Source organism: Caloenas nicobarica, chromosome 2 (genome assembly GCF_036013445.1).
Source record: "Caloenas nicobarica isolate bCalNic1 chromosome 2, bCalNic1.hap1, whole genome shotgun sequence".
NCBI lineage: Eukaryota > Metazoa > Chordata > Aves > Columbiformes > Columbidae > Caloenas > Caloenas nicobarica.
This window is the reverse complement of record NC_088246.1, coordinates 110694072-110721043: the sequence shown is the minus strand read 5'-3', so window position 1 is coordinate 110721043 and position 26972 is coordinate 110694072. Positions and strand designations below refer to the sequence as shown.

At 40.2% G+C, this 26972-nt stretch overlaps 1 protein-coding gene across 1 annotated transcript; it reads left to right on the top strand.

Annotated features, from left to right (window-relative positions):
- The first annotated feature begins 10579 nt into the window (after positions 1 to 10579).
- Positions 10580 to 24244, top strand: NAPG (NSF attachment protein gamma). The gene is made up of 12 exons (XM_065628145.1): positions 10580 to 10721; positions 12771 to 12838; positions 13976 to 14060; positions 14662 to 14679; positions 15245 to 15275; positions 15743 to 15852; positions 15995 to 16061; positions 16754 to 16824; positions 17910 to 17988; positions 18501 to 18580; positions 20059 to 20188; positions 21229 to 24244. Exons 1-12 carry the CDS (start codon positions 10666 to 10668, stop codon positions 21376 to 21378), a joined length of 945 nt encoding a protein of 314 aa, XP_065484217.1. The 5' UTR covers positions 10580 to 10665; the 3' UTR covers positions 21379 to 24244.
- Positions 24245 to 26972: the final 2728 nt, after the last annotated feature.

The window sequence follows — 26972 nt, the reverse complement described above, 5'->3', positions numbered from 1 at the left end:
CCTGTCCTTGTTACTGCCACTGTTATCAATCATCACCCCCACTGGTCCCACCAGCTTTGAAGAAACCCCTTTTCTTGCAAGAGCTGCTACATTATTGTCGCATAAAGATTTTATTTACCCTCTACTTGTTTCCACAGGATTGCCCTGTGAATAGGGTGGCGAGCAAGGGAAGCCAGACAAAGAGGAGACATCCTCCCTCTCTTGTAGCAATGCGTGATGTGAGAGATATGTTTGCTTCAGCCATGTGTGATACAGCTGATGCCGAACGGCCGCACAGCCCTATGGCTTGGAATCCTGATGGTGGCCTCTCCCCAGGCCGCCTGCCGGGAGCCGCACACAGGCACAGACGCACACGGTCCCTGCCCTGAGGGACTTGCAGGGATGTTGTGGTGCTGTAGCAGCACCCGGTTGTGAAAGCCCATCTGTCTCTGTGGAGGAATGACCAAACCCAATTATGCAATAGTGGCTTTTTGTTCCCTGCTGCTTTTATTCTCCATTTGTTTCCATGGTAGCGACAGGGAAAAATCAGGATTTGAAATGTAAAATCAAGGTAACAGACCTTTTTCCAGTCAGAGGCCAGCTTGTGATGTACTGTGATATATATCTGCGACATCTAAACCTAAACGTGTTTCACACAGAATGGATATATTTAGTATAAATGACAAAATCAGGAATTTTGTTCCATGTGTTTCATAACGAGCCACTTCAGCTGGGGTTCATATGATTTATTTTTATATTTCTGTGCTCCAGCATGGAGGCAATGTTTAGATATAAACCCAAACACACCCCAAACAAGATGATAATTTCACAGCAAACTGTTAAGAGCCTTCTACTTCTCTAAACTGCACTGCAATTTAGCTTAAGGTTATGTAACACCGGAACATACCGCTCCTGTTTGGCACCACCCTAAATGTTTCTTAATACGTGTTCAAACAGAGCCCTCCTGTGTTCGCTAGATTTCATTACAACATCCTTTAAATCAGGGATCACTTCTCGACCTACATTCACCAGACTGAGCTTAAGAAGCGACAGCCAAGCTCCTCTCCTCTGGCCTTTACACAACATGGACTGTTGAATTCCACTTGCCAAATACTGTATCAAGCTCCAAAAGCATATATTTTAAGAGACATTTGGTTTTGATTTAAAGATGACAATTGAGAAAGAATTCACCACTAGCTCTTAGTTACACTACTGTTCAGTGCTAGCCATCATAAATCACAATAGCTTAATTGTTATTATAAATATGGCTTATGATATTTATGACTCATCCCTGAGTGGTTTCTTTATTGAGATATTCAACACCCAACTGGACACAATCATGAGCAGCCTGCTATAGTTCACCCTGCTTTCAGCAGGGGAGTTAGACTAGACCATCTCCAGAGATGGCTTCCAACCTCAATGAATCATAGAATAGTTTGTCTTGGAAAGGACCTTCAAAGGCCATCTAGTCCAACCCCCTGCCATGAGCAGGGACATCTTCAACTAGATCAGGTTGCTCAGAGCCCCGTCCAGCCTGGCCTTGAATGTCTCCAGGGATGGGGCATCTACTGCCTCTCTGGGCAACCTGGGACAGTATTTCACCACCCTCAATGTAAAAAATTTCTTCCTCATGTCTGGCCTGAATCTCCCCTCCTTTAGTTTGAAACCATTACCCCTTGTCCTGTTGTAACATATCCTTCTAAAATGTCTGTCCCCATCTTTCTTATAGGCCACTTTTAAGTACCATAAGGTCTCCCCGGAGCCTTCTCTTCTCCAGGCTGAACAACCCCAACTCTCTCAGCCTGTCCTCACAGGAGAGGTGTTCCAGCCCTCTGATCATTTTTGTGGCTCTCCTCTGAATTTTCTCCAACAAGTCCTGTCATTCTATAATTCTTCGCTACTTTTTCCATATGATTTTGAATCATATGCGCAATTTTCCAAATGACATGGGAATATGTGGTATCCCTCTTGTAATCTTAGTCCAGAAGACACAGGTGAAGTGAGGAGCTGCACTTAAAATAGTTTCCTCCTGCTTTTCCTGTAGCCTCTTATGCAGCTATTTGGAAAAGATTACATGGTCTATGCACCCATCTGTGCTTCTGTTTCTCTTCTGCAGCCTTTAAACCATCCGTAAGAATACGTATTTTGGTCTAGTGCTACTATCATGGGACACCTTTACTATAAGCAGCACTTAGAAGAAAAAAAGGAGAGAGAAGAAAGCAGCCACCAGGCAAAAGAGCAAAATCAAAGCCAGAAACCACATGAAATAACAGGAAAGAGAACAGTGTAAGAAGGTAGGAGGTACAAAGCAAACACACATAAGTGGGACACGACAGAGTGCACTGCAATACTGTGGACAGAAAAGTATGTAAGAAGCACATCCATCACAGGGAAGACCTGGCACACAGAACTGTAGGGAAACACTACCTTGAGTTACCTTTTCTCATCTGTAGGTGCATCTGTAATCTTTATTAACAGTGTTTGTATGCAGGGGAAGCAGATATTTAAGTACTGTGATTGTTCTTTGTTTAGCAGGTTTAGAGACAAGAAAATACATTTTGCAGCTTAAAAGAAAGAATCGGTACTTGATTCATTTCTACAGTTCTTGAAAATAAAATAAAATAAAATAAAATAAGAATTGAGACCTACCCCCATGTCATAAATTCCTTTACCACATTAAGAGTATGATTTTTACAAGGAGGCTTTGATTCCTCCTTGAAATTTTCCCACTAGTGCTTTCAGAGAAGATGACATTAAAGGCAATTACATTTAAGATAATTCACTATGCTCACAGTCATATGTTTTTTGCCTATGAGAAACAGTTTAATTACATATCTGTGGATAGCCCAAAGATATGCTAACCTGATCTTCCAGATTACTTTCACAAAATACTAAACATTTTTTTAATGAGAAAACCACCGTTGTGTTCTCTCTGCATGCACCGCAGTAATAAACCATATGTTCTGTATATCAAATCGAGGAGCAGAAAACAAAGTCGATGGTTTTATCAAAGTAAGTCACACAGAAAGAAAAGGTGGTTTATTTGAACTGAATTAATGTAAAGTATTCTGTTTTATAGAACTCAGGTGAAATACAAAACTTTAGTTAGACTAATATGAAAAAAATGAATGTGACTTGGAAAGTACTACAGCAAAGGAAATCCTGGTTTGCTAAAGTTTCATGTAGATTTCAGAGGAAATTCATGGATAGGCCACAGCTACCTACTCTGAATGGTTCAAGTCAGTTACTCTCCTCTAACTGTTTGTCATCAACTCACATGAGCTGCTTACAATACAGTGGTTTGTAACGACTAAGTGTACTGGAGGAGAAATATAAGCTCTGCTGGGAGAATAATGTGAACAGCCCTAATATCTGCCTAGATTTGTAAAGACTTTTTTTTTTTCTGGAAGGAAATTAATAAAAAGCTTTAAATGCAGACAACAGGCTACAGCTGGGACTAGTAGAAATGCATTTTATGAACATCTTGTCCAACCCTTCTAAGCAATTTTTCAAAAGCATTCATAATCACCAGTGAACCCAAACTGCATGTCAGAGTGTCTCTGGATGAAGCAGCCCACTGAATTCTTCTTATAGCTTTTGATAGCATTCATTTACACAGAGGGGCTAGAGGGGTTTGAATTTTTATAGAGGATAGAAATTTCAGTCACTTTAGTGACTTGCAGGAGATTTTCTCCAGTCTACAGACTGAACTCTAAAGGAGATTTTCACTACCTTTATCTAGAGACCAATCTACAGATTGTAGTATTTGTAGGGGATTAAAGAGTCTTTAGTCCACTTAATCAAATGGAATCCTGTTATCAAGTTCCCCTTTAATATTTTAAAAACTACCTCAATACTATGTTTGAGAATAAGAATCACCAGCTTTAGTAGTGCCAAATGAACTGGAAGGTTTATTTTCTTTACTTCTGATGTTTACACAGATAATAATCAAGCTTCACTTCTTAGTCAGTCAGGCTACCCATGGAACTGACTTCAATACCCCGGGAGGCCTTCAGCGGCATACCCACGTGGCTGCCATGTAATTTTTGATAATCAGCTTATTACAAAAGACCTTTGTACAAGTGCATAGTTTAGGCTGTTGCAAACACATGCTGCAGTAGCATGATAATAGTGTATGTAAATAACAATTCGGAGTGGGGGAACTGACTCCCCTACAGGGAGAAATGGGCTCTGATATTGTTATTTAATGGATGGTGTTATGAGATAGGATGTTCAGACCAAAGCATTTTATGCTGAGGAATAAAACCTTGGAGGAATGCAGCAAATGGTTTAATTACTCCATGCTACCATGTGGAACAAAACTGAGCAACCGTGCATTCTATGAAAATGAACTTAGCTAAGGAGATCACCAGCTGTGCCTCCACCAGCATTAAAATATTCATGTGTCATATCCATGGTTCAAAAGAGGAGAGCACTTCACAGCAACTTCTGTCCAGGATCACATTCCTGGTTCCAAAGCAACCAGCTAAGATGCCAGAAGAGCTACACATGCTCTTCTGAAGCAAACTAAGGAAAACAACATTGACAAAAGAGTGTGTTATCACTCCTCTGCAAATCTTTCTTCAGGAGTGCAAAGCTATGCAGTCTATAGAAGTGACCAGACTTATTGATTTTATTGGATATTAGCAATTGGGCCATTGGAGAGGAAACCCCTGATTGTTGTTTCCTTGCTTCACTGTTCATGGATATAGAGTAGAAGCTAGCATCTGGAAGAACCCTTCATTATGCAATTTGGCAAACCTGTAGAAAAGCAGAAAAATCTAATTATGCTTTCAAAACTGATGAAAACTGTTATGCTTTCCTGTCTATTTTCTGAGATCTATATCAAACATTATTTCAGTGACAGATTGAATGATAAATGCTCATGTCAACTTATGAATGCCTCTTGATTTGGGGAACAATGCTACATGTCAAACTTCATTTTCCACATTATTTCCATTGAAGCACTGACCATCTTGTGGATAAACTCCCGCAAAGCAATGAAAGCACCATCAGGAACCATTAACACTGGATGGATCCTGTAAGAGGAATAACTGGCTTTCTACCAGGAGAGTCTGATGTGAGGGTCTTCTGTGGAGAACAATTCAGAAATAAGGGAGAATGAAGAAAAAGAGGAGAGGTTTCCAGAAGTTCTGGAGTTGGAAAGGTGAAGAAGAAAAGGTGTCACGTGTCTAAGTGATGTATGTGCTCTATCTTGAAGAAGTTACCTCATCAACAGAAACAGAAGCTAAAGCAAAGCTATGATTACACATTTAGCATGTGGTACTTAAATTGGCTTAAGCAGTTCATGCCCCCACCACATATTCCTGACTCCCTCTTTCTGCAGGTGTGACTGCTTGGTAAATTGTCTGAGGGGAAAGAGCCAGCAAAGAAGTGCCTAGCCAAAAACTAAGAATTTTTTCACTGAGAGACCACACAAACATTTGTGCTGGAACAATGCAGGGTAGCAGGAGTGGGTGTGAACACTATTGCCTAATGAGGACTGTGAGATAATGAAGCTAGTACTGACACCAAAATAAATATATGTCCAACTACGTCATAAAAGTAGGTAAAAGGAATGCCATACCCCTTAAAAATGCTGACCAAATTGGCTTTGTGGGACAAGACCTTCGGTAAAAAAATATTCTTTTCCAGCAGGGCTTTTTATTTCCTTTTTTTCCTAAAGCCAGATCGGTTATCCAGTTCAGGTCGCAACATGGCTATGCATGTACCTACCAGCACACAGGAAAAGGCAGCAAGAAATCAACATGAAAGATAATATATCACCAATTATTCCATCCTGGAAATCACAGGCAGGAGCAGCAGGGGTGCAGCACGTCAGACGCACTCAGAAACGTGTTTTCCATATACTTGCATTGGTGGGTGTGGAAATAAAACACCTGTTTCCCAAGAAAATAAATGGATTCAATCGTACTCCATCTGTTCATTAATATCCCACTTTAACTTTGTGAGCTATTAGTCAAATGCAATGAAATTTGACAGCACTAGAAATAAAAGTGACTAGAAAAAGTAAACTTCAAGCAGAGCTCATGAAATACAAAGATAAATACAGAGGAGACAATTCATTCACAGTGGCACTGAGGGAAGACTGTAGAGTAATTTCTACACTTTTTGGAGGAGTAATCATGATTCTCTTAAGATAGGACCACAGTTTCTAGCTAGTCTCTGTAGTAGAGGCTACACATCCTCGTGGTCCTGCTGGATGCCCTTCAGGGTAACCCAAGATAGCCTCTGCCCCACTGTGTTTGGAGTTATAGTTGCTGCCTCCCTACTGACTGGCTTCACTGACCAAAGATTTTTCTTTAGGTGAAACCAAAGTTTGGCAACAGATCCTACAGATCATTTCTGCTCCAAAGGTCATCTTTCCAAGACCTAATAACTCGTGGAAGAATTTTTGAATTGGACCACGTGGCTATGTCAGGGCTACAGAATTGCCAGCTTTGAAAAAGACAAAATTAGTAACAACTGGATTGAATGCTATAGGGGCATTCCCCACAGGAAGCTCACTACCACCTTACAATTAAGAGCTAATGTCTACCCCATGAGGGAATTGGGGTAGACAGGAAACTCCAAATCTGCCAGCACCGGCAAGCTGGGAGTGAGACTTGCACACACATTCTTGGGTATTGCCCACCAGTTCGGGAAGCAAGGACCAAAAGACATAACCGACTGTGTGATCTACTGACTGAAGAAGCTCAAAAGAAGGGTTGGCTAGTGTTTCATGAGCCACTTCTATGACACCACCAAAACAAGCTCTACAAGCCTGACATAATATTTCTTAAGGGTGGTCTGGCACTGGTGGTGGATGTAACCACCAGATACAAAAGCAAATTATCATCACTTGCTCATGCAGCGGTTGATAAGGTGAGGAAATATCAAGGAGCAAGTCCAGGAGGTGACAAATGCCAACAATATTAAGTTTGTCAGATTCCTCATCAGAGCATGTGGGATGTAGGGTGGTGGCAATTACAGGCTTTTATCCAACCCTGGGCTCTTCAAAAACCCAACAGGAAAAGGTGGCTCCACTCTTCTCCAGGAAAGTTTTATTCACATCTATAGGTACTGTACGTATCACTATTGTATAAAATTAATTTGACTGTAAATTACATTTGCGGGTTGCCATGATCTAGGGAAATGGATTCTTGTTGGAAGCGAGGGAGGCAGGAGGGATAGTAGGTAGGGACTAAAAGGGACTTGGTAATCATGATGCATCATCTTACCTGCTGACAAAATCAACTGGCCCTACCTAGACGGTCAGGCCACTTTAACCTGGAAGAGGAACACATAAACTAAACATGTTCAATAAATAGGGGGGAAGGCATTATGAATGTTTCACATTGGAACACCTTGCTAGACACCAGAATACCCTCCTCCTCTCTCATGTCCAATGAATCTGGAAAGCCAATTAGACATTACCTCCTTCCCCCAGTTGGGATATTTATAATGTCTCTCTCCTCATTGTCTGACATCTAATAAAAGGCATGCTCACACTGTGATCTTCTGCTATTTAATTAAAGACAATGAGCAGGGAGACACAAATCTGCAGAAAACCGGACTGTATTAATTTTGTTGCCCTCAGAGTTGTTTGTTTCTTTCTGCCATATCCATTAAGAAAGGAACTAGTAATGTTGCATAGCCAAATTAATTGCATGGATTTAATGCTGAAGACAGGAAAAGGTACTGAAGCACTGAGGTGCTGGCACTGGGATGGACTGATCGCAGAACACATTTTTGTGTACATAACAGGCCCAAAATGTGTCTGAGCCCATTGTTCATTAGACGATTAGTCTTAATAGCTGTCTGCCTGGGAGGAGGAATATGCAGATCCCTCTCCCTTTCTCACAAGTAATTTCCTCAGCATGGTAGCGTAGCTGTTGTTTCCGTAGTTAAAACCCCAACTCAGACACTAATAAATTACAAGGTAGAACTTTCCACGTCCTCCTTCCTTATGTCAGGGCTGTGGGCGGACCCAGCCATAGTGGTGGAAGGTGATGTCCCCAGTTGCCTGCCTCTAGCCTCCTGCCAGAGGTTAGCCCCACAAAGTCTCACACAGGTGCTTTTTAACCCATTTCAGACAAAATGAACTGTATGAGCTTATGCAGCTAACTTTTGATAACCTGACGCCATTGGTTGCAGAGGTGTACATGAAGAAATGCTTAGACAGGAGACAAAAACCCTCTGCAAGGTGTAGTGATGGGCAGCTGAGGACTGGCTAATGATCAATGGCTTCTTCTGGTACAGCTATTTGCAGAGTTCACATCTGCCTAGTAAACAAAGCGTCTAAGATTATACTCTCAGAAGTTTGTCACTCCAACTGCTATAATTGTAATTTTTTTTTTTTGCATTGTACCTCATTATTTTTCAACACCAGATTCTAATTCACAGCCAAGCACCAGATGCTGTGATACGATCCTTCCCAGATGTAAAATCTCGAGAGGTTCCTGTCTACAAAATAAAGGCTACCCAGGAATATCCTATTTCATTTAATACTAGCCTTGGAAATCTTTCCTCTGGTCATTCCAGTACAAAGTGTAACCAGACAATGCACACGTGTAGTTTCACTAGAAAGTGAACACCTATTTATAACCCAGGGAACACAGCAGGCCAGAAGCACTAGCACAAACAAATACACAAACAATAAGTCATTAACTGGGAGCTTCAGAAGAACACTCCGAGATTATTCTATCCTTTAATGCTGCAGTTCTACGATTTCATTTTCCCAGCTAACACAAGCTCATAGTTACCTGCCCAAATCTACCCCAGCTGCCATAGCAAGGGAAAGAGGAGGCAAACATGATGACACAGGAATTCCTCCAGCCATAGCTTCCTTTACTTTTTACCTGCTAACAGTGAGCTCTTGCCAGAAATGTTTCTGCATATGTGTTATGCAAGATTAGCTATTTTGTTCCAGTACTCCCGTGATCGCTCATCTGCTTTTGAAAGCAGAAAAAGAAAACCTCCCTACAACTTTTTTCCTATTTCATTCTAGGACACAGAATAATGGTATATAAGATTTAGTGGGGATTTTCCACCATCTGCAATAGATGATAGCCTCTCAAGTGCAGTGCAAGAACCAAAGTTAGAAAATTAAGTTTCCATGCCATCAAGGTAATGTGGGAAGAGGAAAAGGAAAGGAGAACAACTCAGATCTGTGAGTCTGATACCTACTTAGAGTGAAAAAAAATCATGTAAATATTGCTTCTTTTCACCCTTTAAGGTAGAAACAATCACAAAGCTCTGATTCCTATAAATAGTATGGACTTTCAATTACTCCTATGCTCTGGTAAGAGTTTTGCAGGTTTAACCAGCTTCTCACTTTGCTTCCTCTCCTGTGTCGATAAATGCTTCTCTTATTCAGATTGCTGGAAGACAATAACAAATGTCCAAGTTTGGAAAATAAATGCCCTGCTGGGCACAATCACTGATGCTCTGTTACTCACAGATATTTCAAATTAACAAAAATAAGGAGGCAAGGAAACTGGACATATGGACAGTCAACACAGACTTTAGCATTTTCAATTCAGTTACTGAGTGTGTAACTTGGGTATCCTGCAGGATTGCACAGCCAGCGCTGGCAGCTTTGCTGTGCTCAACCACCACTCGTGCTTTTTGCTTTGGATTTCTGTGCCAGCCTGACCAGAGACAGCCTCTTGTTTCTGTCCAGAAACACCGAGCCAGTCAGAGGAGCACACCTCAGCAAACAGGCTTCTGGAGGCTTCTTGCAGAGCAGGACAGGTAGAGCTCTTCGGCCTCTAGCCCATGAGCTGTGCATTTCTACCAGACACTGCCCTCCGTTTGGAAACCCTGTGAAACCATGAAGAGCCACAAAGATGCTGAAGGGAGTGGAGCATCTCCCGTATGAGGAAAGGCTGAGGGAGCTGGGTCTCTTTAGCTTGGAGAAGAGGAGACTGAGGGGTGACCGCATTAATGTTTATGAATATGTAAAGGGTGAGTGTCACGAGGATGGGGCCAGGCTCTTCTCGGTGACAACCAATGATAGGACAAGGGGCAATGGGTGCAAACTGGAACAAAGGAGGTTCCACTTCAATATGAGAAGAAACTTCTTCTCGGTGAGGGTGCCAGAGCACTGGAACAGGCTGCCCAGGGAGGCTGTGGAGTCTCCTTCTCTGGAGACATTCAAAACCCGCCTGGACGCCTCCTGTGTAACCTCATCTGGGTGTTCCTGCTCTGGCAGGGGGATTGGACTGGATGATCTTTCGAGGTCCCTTCCAATCCCTAACATCCTGTGATTCTGTAAAACGCAGGCTTGCGCTAATCTATGTTCTCTGAAAAGTTCCTGTTGGCCTCTGACAGGGCAGCGCTGGGGGTTCCGGCAAGGGAGGGGGCACAGCCCGACACTGTGGGCACCCGTTCTCCTGCGCAACCCCTGCCGGGTGATACCACCCGCCGGGAACGGAGCGAAACAGCTTCGCCCACCAAGGCCAGGCTGCCCACCAAGGCCAGGCTGCCCACGGGTCCGCCGCGCCGACAGCCCCCCGCACAGCCCCGCCCTGAGGCGCCAGCGGCCGCGGCAGCCCCGGCCCCCGCGCAGGCGCGGTGAGGAGGCGGAGCGCCCAGCTCCTCCCCTCGGCGCCCCGTGAGCCCGGCGGCGGAGGTGAAGGAGCGCCGGCGAGCGCCCACCGGCAGGCCCGCCGCGCCGGTGAGATGGCGGCGCAGAAGATTAACGAGGCGCTCGAGCACATCGCGAAAGCGGAGAAATAGTGAGCTGGAGGGGAGGGAGGGTCGGAGGGTGGCGGGTGCGGCGGCTGCCAGCTCGGCGCCCGGGCTGTCAGGCCCGCCCGGCTCTCCTGCCCCGTGGAGGCGTCGTATCGCCTCCTGCCCGAGCGGGGCTCCGCGGCCCGCATTGCTTGCCCTGTGCTGCGGCCTCTGAGCCCTGGGGCTGCTGCCCGCCGGCTTAGCGCGGCACCTCCTCCTCACCGCGGGGCCGCGGAGGGTTGGGGGGGTTCTTGGGAGTTGTAGTTCCCGCCGGCGCCCGTGCGGGGAGTGGAGGCCTCGGGGGAACTACAGCTCCCATGGTGCCGTGCGCGGAGCGGTGGGGAGGGGGCAGCCTGTGTGGCCTCACCGGGGGTTGAGGGGGGACCGCATGTGACAGGCGACGTGACCTCGGGGGAAGGGGCGGGGGGTGCGGGGCTGGGGGAGGCCGGCACGGAGGGAGGAGGTGGACGTGGCTGCTCGGCGCGTTTTCTGCCGCAGGGGTCCCTCCCTGCAGGGGGTGGGTGCTAAAGAGGACCCTTCTTTCCCGAACTGGGAGAATAAATTGTCCCTAAAACTTACAAATCGTGTCGGGGAGTTTGTGCGGCTCAGAGGCCTGGAGCAGTTTCCTTAAGGGCCGTGTAGCCTTTATCGCTCCGACCCGAACTGGAAAGTGAAGGGAGTCGCTTCTGCTAAAGTTAGTGGGAGAAAGGCAAGCAGGAGAAAAGTTACGGGGATTGTGGTGAATAAAAGAGCTTAACCTTGCTGAGATGGCATGTGTTTTGTTTGATCCTGCCTAGGAGAAATATGTTGGTCCTTTTCAGATGGCCTCAGAGACCTGTGCTGTCATTTAGCTTAGAGAGCTTAACATCTACATATGTGTATTTTAACACTGAATGTAGCCATTTTGCTTATAAGTCTCAATTTCACAGACTACAGGATAGATGAAATGGAGCTGACTAATCCAAAGATGCTATAATTTTAGTAAGAATAGTGACGGGCCATCTGGAAATCATGGATCAAAAGTACAAACTGTGATAGAGGAGAGACCTCCTCAGAATTAAAAAAATCGGTACCGGAGTATCTTATTCAAATTACTTGACCAAAAGTGCCTTTCAGTGGAATTCATTTTTAAATCTTATCCTGGAAAGCATTTGAAATAAAAGGCACCTAAATCTCAAATTGGGTGCAGATTAAAGCATTGTGTACTTCGGCTCGGTGCATTTGAGACTTTGCCTGTGATGAAAATAACGCAATGTGGAGTCTTGTTTTAGAGTTACATACTGTGGCTTCTATCCAAGTAAGACAACAAAACCAACAGTCCACATACAACTGCTTTTCTAACTGAAGCATGTATTGCATCTGAAGTGTCTGCCTACAACAAACATGGAAGTGGACTCTAAAGTTATGGTAACTTTTGTATTTGTTTTAGAAGTGAGGAAGTCATAAAATTAAAATCAACATTAACTGATGACTCACCTCATTTTGCAATGTATATTTTTCCCTATATATACACACATATAATCTGTGTGTGCGTGTCATGCCATTTAGTGTCATGATCTATTGTAGACATAAATGACAAGAGGCTTTGTCTTTGTGTTGTCAAGTAAATTCTTTCATTTGTATATGGAATGGAGAGTCTCTGGTAATTCTGAGCAGCAAAAAATTACTGTAGAGGAACACTGAGAACTTCGATGTGTAACAAAAAACATTTTCAGGTGTTGTGATATTAGAATTCTTGAGATGTCATGTTGGTGTAGGTGAAAGTGTTTGTCTTCTGTTGACTTCTTACTGTTGAGGAGCTGAACTTGTGAAGACTCTCTGGGGACAGTAGAAGCCTGTTAGGGCGAGGCATGTAACTATGAGAGATCGGTGCAGAGCTTTATGCGATTCCAAACAATGCCAGCATTTATTTTTACAGTAGTGGTGCCACTGTAGTATTGGCATATAGGTAATGGCTCCTTTTCAGAGGTAGGCTAAAGTTATATCTGAAATGCTTCGAAGGTAAAACATAAAATCTTTACTATAGTTAACAGGCCTTTCTTCTTGCATTTTAGCCTGAAAACTGGATTCTTAAAGTGGAAACCAGATTATGACAGCGCTGCTACCGAATATGGGAAGGCAGGTATGTATGGCTGTAAATACATTCATATGCATTATGGTTTCAAAGTATTAATTAAGATGAATCCTTGATGACGTTTTACATATTTTCAGTACATTGCTGTGTAAGTAAAACTGTTGTGAAGGCAAAGAAAGATGAAACAACAAAAAAAATACTCTTAGTCGCACTGTAAAATATATTTCAGATTTTATTTGAAGATCTAGAACAGTTGTCAAAACTTTTTTTTTTTTTCCAAGCTTGCAACTTCTACTTCATATATTACTATGTGTGATAAAATAAAGCTTTTTTTCTTTCACTTGTCCACCTTCTAATCCTAAGATTTTACCTACAAAACAAAAGATATTTGAGCTGGCTCTAAAATTTCCTTTTTTATTATCTGTATGTCCTGACGAAGACTGTCTCAGTAAGGTAAAGAGATGCTGCCAGGTTTTTTAGGCTTAGTAAGATCTCTTTCCTCCTTTTTTTCCCACTGCAAGTGTCACACTGAATATAAAATTCTTACTAGTTGGTTCCTTTTTGCTCTTTAACAATTTTCTTCTTTTTGATAGTAGTAATTTATTGTGGTGTTTTGGCTTCTTACTCTGGGCATTCCTGCTAATTCATTTAAACCTCAATAAAAAAGTACAATCTTGGAAGAACAACTGGAGCATTTTATAAATTGAAATTTATTTTAAATCCTACTTTAATATCCTATCAGTCTAATGGAGATAAAAATACACGTTTGTACCCTGAAGTGGTTGTGTTGAGGAAGTTGTTATAGGCATGCTTTGCTGATGGTACGCTCTATTCCTGCCATACTGATTTTGTTTAACTTCTGATGATTAAAAATACATACATATGCATTCCTGCTGTTCCGTAATTGAAATACAGAATGAGTTCGAAAATCCAGCTAAACACATTATGCACAGTGTGTGGTACAGTGATGGTATGGGAGTGGTGTTGACAAATGTTTTTAATGGTAACTAAGTGACTAATGAAGCAAGGGGGACGGTCATGGGATTTTTTGGAAGAGCTTGGTAAACTGTAAACATTCATTTAAAGAGTCTGTTTGCATCTTTAGGTGGGTAAATTATTGAGCAGAAATGCTGGAAAAAGAAAAATGGCAAACTGTAAATAAGAACTTGATTTGGTTTCTTGCAGCTGTTGCTTTTAAGAATGCCAAGCAGTTTGACCAGGCAAGGGAAGCCTGTTTACGGGAAGCTGAGGCACATGAAAACAATAAAGCGTATCTTTTCATTGTTATTCTTCTTTTCCCAAGAAGCTCGCTAGTCGCTACTTAGAATGTGGTAATGGGGGTTGGTAGAAGATGTATTTAATGCATTTGCGTATTTTGTCAGTCTAACAAAATTGTATTTTAGAAGACCATTCCTGTGTGCTCTGAGTGGGAAAAATAAAGACCTCTTTTGGTTAGAAAAAAATCTGTGTTGTTTCCAATAACATCTGGAGTGATAAGATGCTGACCAGTGCCTGAGATATCTCAGTGCTGCTTCAGAAATTATTATATTTTAAATACCTACAAATGGCTATTATAAACTAAATACAACTCTGACATTATTGCAGTATTCGTACTAGTACTTCATAAGGAGGAATGTATTTTAAGTAAATGTACTTTTTACAGCTTCACAAGCAATTTGGTGTGTTGCATTTATTCTGTCCTTAGAAACACTTATTTTTGACACCTTGCCTACAAATATAGTAATTTTAATTTGCCTTTATAGGATTCCTTGCTTTGAGACTAGTACTTGTGTAAGATTTTGTATGCTAATCATTTTTCTGCATTATATTTTTGTGGCTTTTATCCTTGACTTTGACAATGTTACTTCCAGTCTCTTCCATGCTGCCAAGTAAGTACAGAAGCACTGAGTAATCTGAAACAAATTTTCTAACATATGGTACAAGCATGAACTATAATTTTGATCTCGCTGTAGTAAATGGTATGGTTCAAGTGATTTCACTGTTTCAAAATCAATTTAATGGAAGTGCACACTAGGAAAGTCTGAAAACCTGCAATGGCCATCTGAAGAAATGATGGGTTTTGGTATTCTTCAGCACCTTTTGACATAGAATATTTTTTCTTAGATGAACTTTTTATAATTTTGGAGTTCTACACTGTTGAGCTTATAAAGAAATATTTAACTAAGTACATCGAAGCAAGCACTTAATGACAAATAATCCAAATATTGCCTCTGGGTCAGATCTTGAGAATAGATTTTTAGTGGGGAGTGTGGTCAAAGTACTTAATTTATGGAAGATAATGTTACACATGCAATGTCTCATTAAATAAAACACTGGAGACATCTTCAAAGCATTAAATATTAACGGTGAAGTGATAGCTGATGCCTGTTAACTTTTGCTGTGTAGTTACAACTTACTGAAATACACCATATCTAACTATTTTTTTTTCTGCAGAGCTTATGAACAAGCTGGCATGATGCTAAAGGTATTTTAGTTTACTAATTTTTATTAAAGAGTTCTATTTTATAGTGAAGAATATTGCGTGCTGTAACATTTTAGAAATATAGGTAAGCGAATTGCATATTAAAGTGATATTTTTCTGTTGACTCTTATTCACCATCAATACCCTCAGAAGGCTAGGGACGCAGCATTTGTAACAGGGGAAACAAAAAATGGTTTTCCTTTTGTAGAAGGAAGAGTGAGGGCCTCGTGTCAGAGGGTAGTGGAAGAGTGGTGCTGCTTCTGCACCAAACTACCACAAATTCATGCCTTACAATAAAGTTGAGTACTTACAAATGAATCTTATGGAGTTGGTGGTCAACTTTAACTAGCTCTACAAGTTTGTAAATAAAAATTAGAATCTTGATAAGGTATGAGAGTTTGCTTTGATCTGTTTCATTGTACGTAAGTGCAATTCTTGACAGCAACGTTCCTCTGGCTGTTGCTTTGCAGGAGATGCAGAGGCTCCCTGAAGCAGTTCAGCTGATTGAGAAAGCCAGTATGATGTACCTGGAGAACGGGACGCCAGATACAGCAGCAATTGCTCTGGAACGGGCTGGAAAGTAAGGCTGTGGTATTGGTGGCTAGAATGCATGCTGGGCATGGATATGTCTGCGGTTTTCTTTCTTTTTTTTTTTTTTTGACGCTTTTAGGTAAAAAAGAAATCATTTCTTTTCAGATGAAATGAAAATATGTTTATTACAGGTTAATAGAAAATGTGAGCCCAGAGAAGGCTGTGCAGCTCTATCAGCAAGCAGCGTCAGTGTTTGAAGTAAGTGGGGATTTTTTTTAGTTGTGGGGTTGGTACTTTGTGTGTTGGTGTTTTGTGGGTGTTGGTTTTTTTTTTCCACTAGGAAAGAACTTTCTAGTCTCAAAGTGTATGAAGATGAATGAATTGGTGTTAAGAGGAAGCGTAAGATTAGATTCTAAATTATTTCTCCTTCTTTTCACGTCAGCGGCTGACTAATGAAGCTGAAGGCTTTTTATGCTGTAGAGAAGAAAATTTATAAAAACTAGGAGTCAGTTTACTTTGCCTTTTTATCAGTTTGGGACTTGACTGAATCTGAATTTCATATGTTGTCAGGTTTTCTGCCTTTGTGTGGGCAGCACAGAGGGTAGGAATGTGGCTGCTGTTGATTCCTGGAGCCTAAAATAGTATAAAATCCTTGAAAGCACAGAAGAATTTGCTTGATGCTTTACCCATGCAATGAGAAGATGATTTGCCTTTTTGCTGCTGCTGCCTTTGGTGTTCTTCTCTGTTGTCAGTTGTTGCATGTTTCCAGATTAACAAGTTTGCATTGATACTACTTTGCCCTGTAGATCCATACGGGAGCTGGCTGTGGGACATATATAATAACTAACAGCTATTCTGAATTACAGATGACATACTTAGATTGAGGTCTAATGGTCTTAATTCTATGCAAATGAAATACGAATGCACAAATTCTTTTTGTTCTTCTCTAGAATGAAGAACGTTTGCGGCAAGCATTAGAAATGCTAGGGAAGGCTTCAAGACTTCTAGTCAGAGGACGCAGGTATAGCTTTATGCCTCTCTCTTTCAAATGTGACTGAATCTTTAATGGTGATTTTCATTGTTCTTTTTCTTGCTGTTATTTGGTTTATGTCCTGTTACTTAATTCTTCTTTGAGATGCACTTCAAAGTAAAATTCAGTTTCTGTGGAATATGTCATGTTCATACAGGAACCACCTGTTTTGTGTTCTGGGATAGGAGACTGTGGGCTGTAAAGCTTTGTTTCCTTTGGGTTTGTTGAAGAGCTAGAAAGCACATACACGAGTTTTCCTCAATTCTTAAACTACTTCAGGAATTTTTTTTTTCCTTCCAGCATTAATACATAGAAAGTACTTGCAAGTCTTTTATAGCTGTGGTCTATAAAACAGGGGAATTGCGTAACTAACCTGAGGAAAGAAATCTGTTTGCAGCACTCTGATTCTGGACTTCTGTAAGAAGAGTGTATCTTGGAGTTTCAATGGGAATTTATTTTAATTGTTAATTGCTAGCACCAAAATGACTTCCACTTCAGCATAGACTTGCTTCATTCAAACATGTAGTTCACTTGAAAAATTGTCTGGGTTTCTAACTCTACTTTTAAGACACTTTATTTCTCTGCAGTATTGTAGTCAGAAAGGGGAATTGACAAAAGTAACTTGCAAGTCTTTCTGTGAAAGCAGCTTGGTTCCACTGCTGCTTTATAGCTCACATGCTATTGCTAATTTCTAGATGTTTAATATGATGATTGAAAGAGTATTCAAACTCAAAAGCAGTTACTATGAACATCGATAAGCTTATAGTAACCTCATGACACACAGAAATCTGCTAGGCTATATAACAGGGCTTTTGTGTTGTACAATGTTGCGAAAAATGAGGTTTCTCTGAATGAATACCAGACATGTTCTTAGCCTGTGTTTATGCAAAAGGAATTGCTGACTGTATATTTCTTTTTCTACTCTGTTGGTAAGATCTACTGATGATTTTTAGTTGTGTTGCTTTTTATTCCAGTAGACTTGCCAGTATATTAGTTAAACACTGTGTAATTAGCCTCAGGTTCATTATGCTTTATACCTGGCACTGATTACTCCTGTTTTTTGGGGTTTTTTTTAGATTAGATGAAGCTGCATTGTCTCTTCAAAAGGAAAAAAGTATTTATAAGGAAATTGAAAATTACCCAACATGCTATAAGGTAAATTCTAAAAGACAATTTCTGATAGTGCATTTTGAATTTTTCTGGGTAGCTAGTGACAGCTGACATCTGACTGACAATATGTTCCTCTTGGTTCAGGGATACATTTCTTGCTAAATGATGAGAATTTGTGGTAGTGCATGTTTCCCTAACTTCTGACTGTGCTTTTTCACTACTATAATGTTGAAGCAAAGATGCTGTTATCTGCAGGAGTTGTCAAAACCAGCAAATACCTCAAAAATAAAGATGTTATCAAAAATAACAAACTACACAATCTGTTACTTGGTGCGGCAGTTCATTACAATGTCATGGGAAATAATGTATTTCATACCAGCTGAGGATATGGCTTACTACTTTTTCACTATGTTGTCCTGATTTTCTTGTGTCAGTATCTTAGAATCATTAAGACTCTTAATGACCTTTTTAAGCTAAATATTAGCAGTCCAGTATTTTTCTCATACTTCACTGTTAATTCCTAAAGAATCACCGGGGTTTTTTTTGTGTTTGTTTAGAAAACTATCGCTCAAGTCTTAGTTCATCTTCACAGAAATGATTATGTTGCCGCAGAAAGATGTGTGAGGGAAAGCTATAGGTAAGTCTTCTTCATGTCCTGTAATTCTAAATTGGATGTTTCATTAATGTAGATCTATTCTTATGAAAGAACAATGAAAACGCTGTCTGTCAAGAAATTTTAAGCCTGTACTTCTGTTGACAGTACAGTAATAGCATTCCCTGGTATATGGCTATCAGGGATTTCTTTCACTCATAAGAGATGCTGTAATTAGTATGGTGATTCTTCTTGAAGAACCTAAAATAAAAAGTTAGTCATGAAGAAGTAGTGATGTGTGACAGGTGAAATGAGACAGAAATTAGTTCTTCCAATGTTTTTTCCATGTTAAAAGCTGAGCAGAATACTGTTATGCCTGGGATTCTTGCCTTACTGATTTTCTTTGGGGTGCGTCTTTTTTTTCAAACAAAACAGAAATGGATTAGCTATTGTAAATGAACATTTAGGATTAAAAGTGGGTATTTCTGGATGTTGCTAATTGGATTTTATTTTTTTCAGAATCTTTTTTCCATGTCATCTGTGGAGACCCTTAAAAAGTTGAGATTCTAACTTGTCATTACCATATTTTATTACAGTGTGAAGATGGAAATAAGGAATGCAGTTCCAAAATTCACAATAGCAGCATCCCAGTATAAACTATCTAGTATGGTGATTAGATTGAGGGAAATATTAATCTAAATGTTTTTGTTGAAAAGAAGTTTGTAGCATATGAATTACTACATTTTGGGTTGTGTTTGTCTAGGAAGTCTTGCCCTCATCATACATTGGAAGAAGAAAAGCAAGATTTCTACTTTTTGTGACTTTTTTTTTTTAATAGTTGATTGAACTATAAGATAATTTAGGAAGCAGAAAGTAGTCCCGTTGAATACATTGAAATAAAGAAGAAATTCTTTACACATGCAGGAGAAAATTCTGGTGTCAAAATCTGGATTAGTGTTTAACCCTGGTTCCAGAGGTTTTCCCAGCAGCTCTCCAGCTTTCAGTAGGACTTCAGTAACAAAATACTGAAACAACATTTTTTTACTTAAGCTGTGTTTTTAGTGAAATGACTTGAACACATGTAAGTTAAGTTGTACTTTATTTTTAGAAAGAATTTTTCAAGATCAGTCTTTAAATATCTTGCTCATATTTTCCAAGTCTTCAATTTGTATCTTATATATAGAAACTCATCATGGATTTTTTCTGGAGTAAAGTGGAGGAAGAGGGTATTGACTAGTTAGGAAAAATTGAAAAATGCTAATATTCTCTTTTTTGTCTTGACTATGATTGTAGTCTTATTCTCAACATGCAAACTAGTATTGCCGAAAGTTTCATTTTATGGATATGATCCATGTACCTGGAGAAATCAAAGTAGTTATTGGCAGTTTTGTGGAATAGGCAGTCCATCACATTCTTAAAAGTTGCTTGCTCTTCTGCTATTAATCAGCAGCATTTAAAGACAGAATAGCTGAGTGTCAAGTAGATTGCTGAAACACCCTAAATGAATTCTCAATTTCCTTCAGTATACCAGGATTTAATGGAAGTGAAGACTGTGCAGCACTAGAGCAACTTTTAGAAGGGTATGACCAGCAAGATCAGGATCAAGTTTCTGAAGTCTGTAATTTGCCACTCTTCAAATACATGGACAATGATGTAAGTAGGTAGTTCCTATGGATATACATATATTTTTTTAATAATCCTTTTGCTTGTTCAGGTTGGGAGAGATTTTTTTCTAGTAGAGGAAAATAAGAGGAGCAGGGTCCAGGTATTTATTGTGACTTGCGCTGTCATCCTACCCTGTGCCTGTGAACTTCTTCTTTGCTGCCTTCCCATGTAAATTCTCACATCGTTGTTCCTTTCAGATGGTGGAAAGGCTTAGGTGAAAGAGCAGTTTGTTATGGATTTGCTGAGTGAGTTTGACGAGTTGACCAGAATTCTGCTCTTGACTCTTCTGCTTGGATCCATAGGGGCCAGAACAGTTTGCTGCTTATGCTTTATCTCAGAAATCCCATATAGCTGATATGAGTGCATAAATATTACAGAATATGATGCCTGTAGGATGGTATTGTTCAATGTCTTTTTCAGTGCTTATTCCTTAGCAAGGTGCTAATTTGTGAATTTTTTAATTATTATTATTTTAAGAAAGTAATGTGTCTACTCCCCTGCTTTTTTTTTTTTTTTTTAATTGTACTTGTAAATTGTAGGAACTATAAGGATAGGAATGCTGTGAAGTAAAGGGAACATCTACCAATGCCAAACTTTGTGACTAATTTTACTTTGTTACTGTGTTGAATAGTAAAAATTAAGGTACTAGTCTTACTGAAAAACTTGTAAGACTTTTTACATGAACTATATTAGATAATGTATGCAGAACTGCATACTAAAAAAATATTTTTTTATGTAAAACTTGAACCACAGAAGCTGTAGGATGCGGCCAGATTATTCTACATATAATAAGCAGTATAAATACAGATCTCATTATCCCATTCTCAGAGTGTTTGAGGTAGAAGTGAATCAATGTTAGGCTTAGTTTAAGCTGGAAAAATAGACTCTGAAAGCAGCAGCAATCTGTTTTATCTACAGAATGTTACCTGTTAGTTTATTGTGAGTGTCAGTCAATTGTGGGCAGTGTAATTCAACAAGATTTTACTTCTGTGATAGTACAGAAATTAAACTTGTCATCTTGTTGTCAGTATGCCAAGCTTGGTCTTACCTTGGTGGTCCCAGGAGGTGGAATCAAGAAGAAATCACCAAACGCTGCACAAGACAAAGCAAGAGGACCAGCCGCAGTGGGCTCTCATGCTGATGAGGAAGAGGATGAATATTCTGGTGGACTGTGCTAGCTGCAGACATAGGTTGTCTTAAATATCTGACTTATTTGTGATGTTGAGCATATCCAAAGGTACCAGATTTACCAGAGCTTCATTGCAATTGTGATACAGGAATGCTGATATTAACTTGGCAGCTTCTGGGTGCGATACAGGAGAAAAAGCTTGACTGTACCTATCATCTTGAAACATCTTTGGTCTTCATTTCTTACCTGATAGAAGCTTCCTCAAGGCCTTGCCTCAGTTCACAGGGAAAATTGAGGGAAATTTTTACTAAAAGCACAGTTTAAAAGAAACCTAAACCCCAGAAGCACTGGAGTAGGGAGAATGGTACAAAATTTTAAATGTCGGGTTTCAACAGCTGACGCTTTTTGGTCCTAGCAATATGTTTGTGATTGTTTTCTGAGTTAAATATATGATCATTCATCTGGCTATTTGTCTCCCATTTAACACCATTAAAGGCAGATGGTGCCAGGCAGGATTTTTCACTAGTATAAGCACTAGAGGGAGCATTTGTTTTATTTTGAACATGTTTTTATTCCACTGCAGAGTATTATTTTAATACCTTATTCTTAGCAAGCAGTATCCATGTGGGTGTGGAAAATACTAAGTCAATTTGTTTGAAGCTATCTTGCAAGCTTGAAAGTACACACGCATCTTCCATTTTAAGAACTTTATTTACCCAAAGTCTTTGGAAATAAATATGTGTCTAGTGTTTGTAATGTACACCTTGAGAATAGAAGGAGTGGACAAACTTTCTTAGCCATGTTTCTGAAGCATGCCAGAACCAAAACAGAAAGTGAAGGTAGCAGATAATGTGCATCGAATATAAAGCTCTGAAGACAATGTTTAACAAAAACTTTGGAATTTTTCAGTGATATATTTGAGTTAATGAGTGTTCTAGGAGTTTATTTACTAATCAATAAGAATGTTCATGAAGACATTTCATTCATATTTTCAAAGCGTAGAACAGCTATCTCTTACAAGCAACATTTTTCAAACCAGCTCAGAATCCAAAGCAACCAAATTTTAATGCATCTTCTCTATTTTAATTTGGTTTCAAGTCATCGTGTGTTTTGCAAGCTTCTGTAGTGTCTTAAACTTGTTTGACCATTTTATGCAAGAAAGTTGACAACACTGGAACTTGTACCTGTGGTCTGTTAATTCAAAAGAACCCAATCAAGATCTGCACCAGGGTGAGATCACTTGGAATTCAGCAGGTATTTGTGTGTGATATGTGATACCCAAAGTTCAATAAACAGTAGAGCAGAAGCACAGTGTAAGCATTGGTGCAGTTCCTGCCACGTTAAGGAATTGGATGTGTTGAAAAATATCAAACATGTGTCTGATATATGTGATGTCTGGTGTCAGTGTGTCAGATATGACTGTAAGCTTTTAGAGAGTTAATATTCACTTTCCTTGAGGTGGATAGTATTCAATAGCATTGTGATGGGTGCACAAATTATAGCACGATTTGCAGGCAGGGCTGCTGTAAAAGTCACGTTATTCAATTTAATGGGTCTTCTAAAAGCAGTTTTGTCTCTTTGTATTACATAATAATCACCTCAGTTTTTAAAGTTGTTTGAGATGACACCTGTAGTTCTTTGCTTTCTGATAGGTAATTTCCATTTGTTATTAATGATGTCTATAGAAGTTTTTGTTCTTCTGTAAAATAGTCTAAAAGAAATTTTGGCAGTTGAGTTGATTACAAGTATTCATGAAAGATGATTTTGAAGAATTTCCTGTAACTTCTTTTTTGACCATTGAAGCAACTCGTTCCAGTTTACTCATCTTCTGCCTTCTGGATTTGTTCATGAAGGCAACCATGCACTTTTTATGGGGAGTCTTTATCACAAGTAGAAAAGAAAATGCACATGTAGGAGCACTGGGAACACTAAGTAGTTTTCTTCAAACTTTTCCTGCTGCTGCCAATTCTGAAATCAGTTTTGTTGAATGGTCCCAAGGAGTCCACTATTTTGTGTATGTGAACAGTTGTATATACCTGAGATGACATGCACAAAACCAAAAACTGGGAGCCTTGTGTGCTTCTGTGAAAGAGCTTACAAACTTTATTTAAACTGTGCTTGTGACACCAACAGGCCTTTCAAAGAAAAGTTAAAATGTATGCATTAGATTCTTAAATCATACTCTTCATATTGCCAAAACAATAAAATAGATGTGCGAGACTCTCTTCCACCTCCCCCAAGCTTTTTTTTCTCTTTTTCCCTGTGCCAAGTGTGGAAAATCTGGGACAAGTGTAACTTGTGCTAAACTTGTTAAGCTGCCATTGAATTGAAAGGGGCTTCTCTGAATCTTAAAAGCAGGATCTTAATCTTTGATTACAATGTTGCTGCAAAGACCAAATCTGCAGAAATGGACGTGTCTGAAAATAAGATGGTCTGTTTTATATAACTTATTCTCCTATTCTAGGCAATGAAAGTGTGATAGGAATGTTAACTGCATTTTAGTAAATGTTTAACCATAGAAGAAGCTGTCTGTATGTTATGTGTTAGTGTTTGTTTCTATCTTTCAAAGCAATTTGCACACTTATGTAAATATCATGTAAGTGATTTAAAGTGGAAAAGATACCATTTACAGCAAGACAGTTTCCAAAACCGGTGTTGACTGTAAGAAAAATAAATTTTGCATGAAGGCTGAGCAATGGCCAATGCAATGTGTATGTAAAATCAGAAGACTTCTAAATTATCTGTAACTTAAGACTCGGTATGCCCAAGTGCAGTGTGAAACCTGTGCTTTATTTGTTCTTTTCCAAATCTGTGGTATGTTAGAATACAAAACGTGTTTGTAACAGCTCTACAGATGCTGCTTCTTGAGAAGAGGCTGTGTGTTTCACCAAAATGAAAAATAAATCTTGAAACTAACACATTTGTGCTAGCTTTCCCTATTGTTGATTAGGTCCTGCTGAGCACCACCATTTCAAAATCAATATTATTTTTTAATCTCAAGCAGATTTTGTATGTGACTGCAGATCTTGTCACCAAGTGTTGCATGTATATTATGTGACCGAGGATTAAGTCTTTGGAACCTACTGGCTCGGGTTTGAGTGTTGAATGTCAGTGATGTCCAATCTTTGTGGCCTATTCACTAGATACTTGCTTACAGCCAGTTTAATTTATCCTGTGGGTTTTGTTTTTTCTAGCTGACCTTTTGGTACCTTTCTGCTGGCTTTCATTATATAAGATGCTGACACATCTTGGGCAATTCTGTCCACTCAGAATAAGAGAGATGTCTGTGTTTTGCCTCTGCTGATTGTAACATCTTCATGATTCATTCTTATCACTTCACTACCCAAAGGCTTAGATTCAGAAAGTGTAGTTGTTATACTGAGTGATTCTCAGATTTGAATTTTTCATTAACAGCACAAAATAGAAATAATTGATTCTCCAGTCCTTAGTCTTCTTTAATCTTGGCTAATTATGCATGGCATAGTTATGGCTTAAAAAGACTGTGTTTCTAATGACGAGGAAGGACATACAGAGATAAAGCACTTGTTCCCACGGTTGGGCTGGAAGAATACACAAATATGCTCCGAGATACATATGAAATCCAGGAAGGACTGAGAACATTAATGGGAGCAGCGGAGATGTGAGAGAGGTTCTAGTACCAAACTGCTTTGAGTGGTAATGCTGACTGACAGGTGCACGGTGTGCGTTTCTGGGCTTTGCTGGAGGGTGAAAGATGCCCACACCAAAACAACTGAGGGGCGGTTCGATGTGGAGGATGGCCTACCCATTACAACTTCAACATCCATTTCTAGCAAGGATAATTTTAGATATGGTGTTTGCTGTCCAGCAAGAACATGTAAAAGTGACTGAATAGCTATTTAGGTCATCGCTTTTTGCTCATTTAAGATGAAAACCTGAGGATGGGGTGAAGAGGAAGGTTAGTTTCATTTTGGATTGATTCATTCTTTACCTGTTATTTTACTTAGTGTCACTGATGTATATTTAAGCAGGTCTACAGATTAACATATTTTTTTCTCCCAAACTTTAATTTGTAATTCTATTACAGACTTGGGGGGGGGGGGACATTTTATTTTAAAGCAGGGATGTTATTTTTAGTCGAAGGAAAACTGATTCTGTTAAAAATACGTAAAATAAGTAGGTTTCTGTATGTGCTGAATTCGTACAGAAATAGTGAAAAGAATAGGGGCATTTGAAGTATAAATGAAGTATAAATGTAAATTTTAAGACTGCTGTGTTCATTGGAGTTAATTAACCATATTTATCACTTGGGTCAGATTTTCAAAGTGGTTTTCGTCCGTGAGGATGCAAGCTTGTCATTATTTAGTTGGAGTTTGAAAAACAACTAGATTTCAACATTTCAAAAGCCACAGATCTTTACACAGTTTAAGGATGCGAACTCTGTGGCTCTTTGGAAACTTCATCGTTGCAGAAAAATCACATTTTCTACTGTTTTAAAGTCAAACTTGCTGAAATATTTGAATTTGAAGGCTGAATAAGCTGTACTAAAGTTCTTCAGTGTGACAGGAATCATTTCTCAGATGCTGCAAGTAAGCAGCTATAAAACCAAGAACCAAGCTGCTCTTGGAAAAAATAAAGCTTTTTTGTTGTTGTTGTTATCATCTAGGTTTATAGTAAGTAGTGAAATTTTTTTGATGTAGGAAATAGAAAAAAGAAGCCCTTCCAACCCCAAACAACTAGTAATGGTACTAAAATAGGAGCAAGTAGATGTAACTTTGCAGAGCAGGACACAACCACTTGGGATCTGTGGTTGTTTGAGTATGAGCAGGGGTATTGACCTCTAAGCCAGTGGTGTGCAGAGACCAGCATGCCCAGGAGCTGGGCTCATCTCTTCCCCTACCTCAGTGCCTGTTGGAGATGATGTGCCTCAGAGCTAGATCTGACCACCTTCCAAAAGACTGCGGGGTCCTTGTTTCCGAGCCGCCATCCGTATGCGGTGGAACGGGAGCTAGAGGAGGCAGCTGCAAGGCTGCACGTACGTTCAAAGGACATACCTTGTTGGCTCATCTGAGTCTGGGAATAGCGGTAACGAGCGTGGCCGGGCTCCGAGGTGCACGCTGTCGGGATGTGAAATGGTGCGCGACCAGTTTACGTTGCTTGACAGAAACGTTTTGATATTGGAGTGACAGAAGCAGGCCCTAGCATGTGCGAGATGATGGGTTATCCTTAGTTGTCTTGCCTGTTTTGGACGTATATTTATGTGCCGTTGTTTTGCGTTGAGCCTTAAATCTGCGTAACCCAATTGGATTTGTTTTCCCAGGAGCGTCATTACTCTGGTAGCACTAGATGGTGCCGCAGAGCCAGCAAAGGGCTTCGCGCTGCTGCTGGAAGCCTTCGCTCCGCGTCTGCAGCAGCTTTTACATTTGAACACGCTCAGCTGGGGTATTGCTTTGGTTAGAAACATCTGCACGGGGAACCTGCTCTTGCTGCTGCTGCTTCTGATGACTTGAAACAGCCGCCTGAAGAAAGGAGTCCAGCGGGGCCAGCCCATCCCCTTGCCTTCCTGCGCTGGCTGCCCCACAAGTCCTCTGCCAGGGGACCGCTGCCCCACTGCTGGGACAGGCAGGGGTGCTGCTGCCCACAGCCTTGTTCCAGCCTTACCTG

Bases quoted from the DNA above. Each gene is read 5' to 3' on its own strand.
- NAPG (XM_065628145.1), top strand. From the start codon at position 10,666: ATGGCGGCGCAGAAGATTAACGAGGCGCTCGAGCACATCGCGAAAGCG. The intron at 15,276-15,742 runs GTATTTTAGTTT...GTTGCTTTGCAG, and splicing joins AAGCTGGCATGATGCTAAAG to GAGATGCAGAGGCTCCCTGA. The intron at 17,989-18,500 runs GTAAATTCTAAA...GTGTTTGTTTAG, and splicing joins ATTACCCAACATGCTATAAG to AAAACTATCGCTCAAGTCTT.